We start from the raw sequence: 7,368 nt of genomic DNA, 5'->3' as shown, positions 1-7,368 counted from the left end.
AGTTTAGCTGTCATACACAGACTTTTATACAAACATTTATGCATACATACACACACACACTGCAGGCGGACATGACCCTGTCTAGGTAAGGATGTGCTGGTAGACCTCTTGGGCACATCTGGTCTTGCCATCTCACACACACATACACGCAGATTTTTATGCTTTACTGTGGAAAGACAGAGGGGGGAGAAGGGTGGAGAGAAACTAAAGGTGGAGGGAGACTAAGTGAGGTTAAGAGATGAAGGAAATGAAGAGGAAATTTCACTAGGAGCATCTTTGAAAAACATTAAACCTCGTTAGTGAAAAACTAAACCCTACAGTGTGTAGTGTGTGTTAATATGCCTTCACTGCCTGTGTGTTAAATCACATGAATACAGGGAAACATGTCTGCTTTGTGTTGCACCCGCTTCACCTTCCCCTCACTGCCACGTGTGTAAAATCTGGTTTCTATCATTTTATGATCTGGAAAATCTCCAGCAAGTTCTTGTTCACACAACACAACAGGTGTTCAAAATAAATACAGTTCCACGGGTAACTGCTGTACTGAATTCATGCTCATGTTATTATTAACTGCACCTGCAGAGACTTGTTATTCTGCTTGACACTGGTGGATTCTGTCAGAATCACCCAATCAACACAATAATCCTTTGATAATAGCTCAAAGGTAAACACGATCCCAATTTCAATCCATGACCAGACACTCCCAATAAAAATGTGATTTTTACCTGTACTGCATTTTGTCACTGTCAATCACAGATGAATGCATACAGTTTGTTGATTCTTCTTTCAGTGAAAAGGTTTAGTCCAGGTTAGTGAAAAAGAATTTTAGAATTAAACCCATCCAGGGTGTGTCAACACAGTATGATTTACTCTGAGGGGTGCTGAAAGCTCAGCTGATACTGTCTTGTTTTTCTTTTGTGAATGAGTGCACCACAATCACCTCATTAGCCTATTATCAAGGGGACTTTTGTGTATTTGAAAATACATACATAACTAAATAACATAAATAAAAATCTGAGAAAATGATGAGAATTTAAATCAATAAACAACTACATGATTTTTTTTCACAGAATTTACATAGGCCTATCTAAATTTGCCGTTAATTATTTGTATGTATTAATGGGAAATGCGTTAAGCTACACCTTTTTTAATTCATTCTCTGGTCATTTTCTTGATTAATTTAGTATCTTTAAACATATTTTATCTGTTTTAGGTATTTCTCGATTTAATTAGAGGATGTCATTTAGTTTAATTTAATTATTTATTGCCATTATGTTTCTGCGAGTGCGCCTCCCTCTCCCCCTCTCCCGTCAGTGCTGTCGCGGTTTGATGACGCGAATGCACGGTGTTTACCATGGCGGCTATTTGCTAAGTGAAAAGGAAAATGCGGGTTTTATAGCTGCAAAAGTAGTCACGGTTTCACTAAATTAAAAGCCAGAAGATATTTCTTGCAGAATGACCAACAGGACGTCTTATTTTTATGACCCAGACGTGGGCAACTTTCATTACGGTGAGTTTGGTTATCGGGCTGAGCAGGCCTACAAAGGAATGGTGCTAATGCAAGCTAGCAGCATGCTAATAAGTTCAGGTGTTTTTTAGTTTCATGTCACATAGTTTTTAGCATTTCACGGTCTCATTGTGCATCATTAAGCTTGTAACTCTGGTTTTCACTGTAGCACATTTTTATATTCATAGCTACATGTTTGTATAAATTGTACAGTACCCGGCTTGCTTAGCTAGCTAACGTCAAGTTACGTGTATTGACATTTATTATAACGTGTTAACTCTGTGTTCCCTGTCTGCTTCTTTGTACAGTAGTGCAGATTGGCTTCCAGTGCATTCTATGGCGTGTGCATGGCTCACAGTACAGTTACATACTCGTAGGATAAAACTACTAAAAGCATCAGAGCTGAAGATGACTGTAACCATGATAAACCTCAGTAATCATTACTAATAAGTATCGTCTTTAAGGAAAGGGAAAGGTAAAAGCATCACTTGTGTAACTGCGCACTGTCCTTAACGTTTCAGCCTGTTAAAATATTTTGTTTATTTTAGGTTTGTGTAATCCTGTAAGTGCAACAAATACAAAGCATTCTGTCAGTAGTGACTGAACCGTGATAATGCACAACATATTCACACATTCGGTTTTAAAATTCAGATGACTAATTTGAGAGGTTTGCATCATTGAAGTCACTAACCCACTATGACTGCATTAGTGAAATTACTGCACTGTAATGTGAAAACTGTCTGTCTCTGCCAGGTGCTGGCCATCCTATGAAGCCTCACCGTTTGTCTCTGACACACAGTCTGGTTTTGCACTATGGACTCTATAAGAAAATGATGGTGAGTAGCTCACAGAGAGAGAGCTGATGCATTTCCTGCTGAAATTATGATCACTCCTATGATTAAAAACGAAAATACTAAAATCAGCACAATGTGCTACTGTCTCATTTGTTTGTTAGGTGTTCAAGCCATACAAAGCATCTCAGCATGATATGTGTAGGTTCCACTCTGAAGACTACATAGACTTCCTGCAGAAGGTCAGCCCCAACAACATGCAGGGCTTCACAAAGAGTCTCAACACATTTAATGTGGGAGACGATTGGTGAGTGTAACTGTTTTTCATAAAAAATGTTTCCTTTATTCTATATCACTGACATATATTGTGATTTATTTCACAGTTCATAGCATATAAATTGTATAGTTTCATAGTTATTATCAGTTTCAAGGTGTCTCATTTCCTCTGTGTCCAGGATAATTGAATGTTGTTCATATTACTATCCTGAAACACTAGTGTCAGTCAGCAGTGTAAATGACTGAATTCTCCACCTAACAGCCCAGTTTGCTCTCACTGCTGTCACATGACAGAACTGACTAAACTGTAACCAGAATATTCTGTGTCTGTATTTCAGTCCTGTGTTTCCAGGTCTTTTTGAGTTCTGTTCAAGATACACAGGAGCCTCTTTACAGGGAGCCACACAGCTCAACCACAAGGTAACACATGCACTGTAACACAGTTGAAGTCCATGATAGTCAGTGGTGTGTGCCATTTAAGCAGTTCCTGTCACCAAGCACCATAAGCATTGATATAGTAGAGTCTTGTTATTGTTTCACTGGCAGCCACCTTCACGTCCTGTCCTGCTGTTTAAGATGAACATGTGTGTAGCAGATGATACCTAAATCACAGTGTGAACGCTTCTTTGTTGGAGTGAAACAGCAGCAACATGGCTGCAGCACAACTGGTAGAGTGGTCAGAACTATAGAGTCATTGGGATTATTGACCTTTAATTAATGATTATTCTGCTCTGTCTTTTCCAGATCTGTGACATTGCCATCAACTGGGCAGGAGGTCTGCATCACGCCAAAAAATTTGAGGTCAGAAAAAAAGTCTTGTAAATAGTTTTCAGTCCTCTGCCATCTCTTTACTTTTTGCTGTGAGTAGCTCTTCACTTATTAAAAGTTTCCTGTGTTTGCAGGCGTCTGGGTTTTGCTACGTCAATGACATCGTCATTAGTATACTGGAGCTACTCAAGTAAGGACACACTCCTCTGGATAGACATCATGATCTGGTTCCTGTGTCTGTTTCCCTCCTTACGACTCTGTATGTGTGTGTGTGTTACAGATACCACCCTAGGGTTCTGTACATTGACATAGATATTCACCATGGTGACGGCGTCCAGGAAGCCTTTTACCTGACTGACCGCGTCATGACTGTGTCCTTCCACAAATACGGGAACTACTTTTTTCCAGGAACAGGTATGACCTGCTTTAAGCATCTAGCAAATCTGCTGTACAAAGAGTGTTTTCGTAGTTTAGAGTTCACCCTGGAAACTCATGAACAAATGTTTTTTGTTAATGAAAAAGACAAGAGTGTATCAACAGTTTGTGTGTGTTTTCTGTAGGTGACATGTACGAGGTGGGTGCAGAGAGCGGCCGGTACTACTGCCTCAATGTTCCTCTCAGAGACGGCATTGATGACCAGAGTGAGTTCACTTCCTGCAAATGTCCGATTATTGAAGTGTATAACACCACACATGGCCCTGCATTATTACTGTGTTGACTGTGACTGTCGCTATTTCAGCTGGTCATTGTTTGAACTATGACTGATGTGTGTGTGTGTGTGTGTGTGTGTGTGTGTGTGTGTGTGTGTGTGTGTGTGTGTGTGTGTGTGTGTGTTTCAGGCTACAGGCAGCTGTTCCAGCCAGTTATTAAACAGGTGGTGGATTTCTACCAGCCCACCTGCATCGTTCTACAGGTCAGAATCTAACACAGTCTTCATCTGTTCAATTAACATTTGTCATCTCACCTGATGGATCATTTACTGTGTGAAGAGAAAATTACACACACTTAACACATGTTTACTGTCTCTGCAGTGTGGAGCAGATTCTCTGGGCTGTGACAGACTGGGCTGCTTCAACCTCAGTATACGAGGGCATGGGTGAGAGCAGTGTATTTCAGCTCAACATTTTAGTTGTATTTATTGTATGGCTGTAATATTAAATGTGTTGTCTTTGTAAACACTGTAGTAATGTAATTGTTTACAGTGTATACATCTACCATGAACACACACACCACATTCTGCTCAACTCATGTTTACATTCAGTGATGGGCGTTTGTTAACCCATGTGTATGTGTTGCTTGTGTTGAACAGTGAGTGTGTGGAGTTTGTAAAGAGCTTTAAGATTCCTCTGTTGGTCCTGGGAGGAGGAGGATACACAGTGAGGAACGTGGCTCGCTGCTGGTGAGTCTGACACACAGAGGTGCATCTGAGGTCCAGTTGTGATGTGTGGGCTTTCAGCTTTGTTGCTGACAGTAATTTCTGTGTTGTCGTGTCGCAGGACCTATGAGACATCTCTGTTAGTGGATGAATCCATCAGCGATGAGCTGCCTTACAGCGGTGAGTTGGACCTAACTCTACTACATATCAAGTCATTATGATGTTTTACCTGTGCTACACCTCAGTGTCTTTTTATGATGTTTTGTCCAATGTGTTTCTGATAAAAGCGAAGTAGCAAAATAAACTCCAAAATGGCTCCTGTATCAGCCATATCTTCAAGTATTCTTTGAGTAGAGATTCATATTGTGCTTTTTCAACCTTTAGCTCCATCTGTTGGAAGTTCAGTGGAGCTGCAAGGGTTTAATGTAGTTGTGGGTTAGAAGTCAGTAGAAATCATTTTTCCTTTGTGTTCTTTTCATCCTCCTCCTCCTGTCTGTGCTCCCTCCAGAGTATTTTGAGTACTTTGCTCCAGACTTCACGCTGCATCCTGACGTCAGCACCAGGATAGAAAACCAGAACTCCAGACAGGTAAAACATCATCACATGCTAAAAAGTGACAGTGTTTTCATAGTTTCTATAGATGTTAGAACCAGAATCAGTACCTCCTCTGTGTGGTCTGTATAACCATGTGTGTGTGTTTTGGTGCAGTACTTGGAGCAGATCCGTCAGACAGTGTTTGAGAACTTGAAGATGTTGAACCATGCGCCCAGTGTCCAGATCCACGACGTCCCCTCTGACATGCTGAGCTATGAACGCAACGACGAGCCCGATCCTGACGAGAGGGGGGCTGAGGAAAACTACACCAGGTCAGTAGTGCGCCTGCATTAAAATATCTTGACTGTAATACCATTCTCTGAAACATATCATATCTTCAGAACTTCCTCTATCTAACTGGCTGTCAATGTCACTTCCTCAGACCAGAGGCAGCCAATGAGTTCTATGACGGTGACCATGACAACGACAAAGAGAGTGATGTAGAAATTTAACCGATGAGAATGAGAGAAGTGGAGCTTTTCCTCACAGCCCTCTGTTTGCATCAGCTGCAAACATCACATCACTGCAGATTATAAAAACCCTTTCAGGAAGGACAGAAAAGACTCAAGCTCTGTTTACTCTCACTAGTTTCTGTTTCTAAAGGTCCTCAATCTGCCTTTTCAGTTGCTCCCTCACCATAACTCAGTGATGTCAGCACCAGAGTCTTGTCTGTAATGTCACTGAGTCTGTCACAGAGCGGTATTCTCATTTCTATTCAACACGTCAAATATTGTAAATGACAGAAAACAGCCCAAATTAGGTATATTTACAGAATGCTGGATACTGAAACACACATGTACAGTATATCAGCTGTTATGTCTTTTCCTGTAAAAAGAGGACTGGATAAGATGCTCCTTCATGATCTCAAAACTAACTTTTTGTTTCATTTATGAACAGTCAAATATGTGGATATTGATAATAGCATTTTTTTTCCCCTTTTCTAATCTTGTTCATCGTTATTTTAGCACTGAGATGTATTCAGCTTTGGAAAGAGGAAAATGTATCCATCAACTGAATCTTAAATGTCCCAGAGAATAATTCTGAACATCCCAGTCAGTGTTCTGTCCACTCCTGGGATGTAAGAGCAGTGACAGTGTGGGATGTCCACATGAAGCTCCACAGAAACAAACAGCCGCAGTTATCAGCAGGTGTCAGGGAGAAGTCGTGAGGAGTTCTTGATTTATTCCGTCTTATGAGACACGTGCTAATATGAGAAGCTGTTAAAAGTGCGCGCCAGGATACATTAGTCACACATCAGCCGGTGCAGATGTTTAAAACCATGCTCACAGTTTTTAGACTGATGCTCAGATGGTTCCAATCGTCATTTCATGTCAACACTTTTCTTACTTTACAGACACTGTATAACTGACATAATGTGCAGTTTTTTCCATTTCCAGAATTTTTTAATCATAGCATTATTCATATGCCTACAGCTCTGAAATGTCAAACACTGTTGTAGAGCGAGGCAGTTTCATGTAAACATCCGCTTTTTTGACACAGATTTGGATTTCTACACGTGAACATGTGTGAATGAGGACACCGGTTTGAATCTGATCTGAACAAACTTCTCTCTTCTTTCATTCCTCTCTCTCTTTTCCTCTGCTCTCTCTGCTCATTACTGTATATACGTATAAATGTATGAACTGTGAGTGTTCATAATGTGAAAGAGGACAACTGGTGATGAGGCTGGTAGTTTGGTAGTTGAACATACAGAAGCAGGTAGTTGATTCCATAATGAGATGTCAGAGTGCAGGTCCTTCACTGTGCAGCTTCATTACAAATGGACATTAGTGGCAATAGAAACACTTTCTGCCATCTACCATCACCTCTGGTCCTCTTTTAGCCAAAAATAGGTTTTATGTCATTTTTTGATATTGTTGTCAGCGACTTATGTTTTTAATAAAAAGAACAATTTGAACTAATCATGTTTATTTAATATTTATTTGACATCTCTATCAGTCTTGAACACAGCCACCAGAGGGCAACATGGACCCTGATCTGTCTGAGCATGAGACCACTGTGCCATCCATTAAAAAAGTAAGACAGTAGGAGGCAAA

The 7,368-nt window shown here is 40.5% G+C and overlaps 1 protein-coding gene across 1 annotated transcript; it reads left to right on the top strand.

The window, feature by feature from the left end:
* The first annotated feature begins 1,308 nt into the window (after positions 1-1,308).
* hdac3 (histone deacetylase 3) lies at positions 1,309-7,233 on the top strand. Its single transcript, XM_018670137.2, has 15 exons — positions 1,309-1,510; positions 2,261-2,343; positions 2,463-2,605; positions 2,913-2,994; positions 3,319-3,375; positions 3,477-3,532; positions 3,623-3,756; positions 3,903-3,983; positions 4,182-4,255; positions 4,374-4,438; positions 4,652-4,741; positions 4,839-4,897; positions 5,226-5,305; positions 5,426-5,583; positions 5,694-7,233. The coding sequence occupies exons 1-15, from the start codon at positions 1,456-1,458 to the stop codon at positions 5,761-5,763; spliced, it is 1,287 nt and encodes a 428-aa protein (XP_018525653.1). The 5' UTR covers positions 1,309-1,455; the 3' UTR covers positions 5,764-7,233.
* The last annotated feature ends 135 nt before the right edge of the window (positions 7,234-7,368 follow it).

The sequence above is a fragment of the Lates calcarifer genome, linkage group LG8, assembly GCF_001640805.2.
Source record: "Lates calcarifer isolate ASB-BC8 linkage group LG8, TLL_Latcal_v3, whole genome shotgun sequence".
NCBI classification, from domain to species: domain Eukaryota; kingdom Metazoa; phylum Chordata; class Actinopteri; family Centropomidae; genus Lates; species Lates calcarifer.
This window is presented reverse-complemented; position numbering and strand designations above follow the sequence as displayed.

Coding starts and splice junctions, on each gene's coding strand:
- hdac3 (XM_018670137.2), top strand. CDS start 1,456: ATGACCAACAGGACGTCTTATTTTTATGACCCAGACGTGGGCAACTTT. Junction 3,376..3,476: donor ATCACGCCAAAAAATTTGAG/GTCAGAAAAAAA, acceptor CTGTGTTTGCAG/GCGTCTGGGTTTTGCTACGT. Junction 4,742..4,838: donor AGGAACGTGGCTCGCTGCTG/GTGAGTCTGACA, acceptor GTCGTGTCGCAG/GACCTATGAGACATCTCTGT.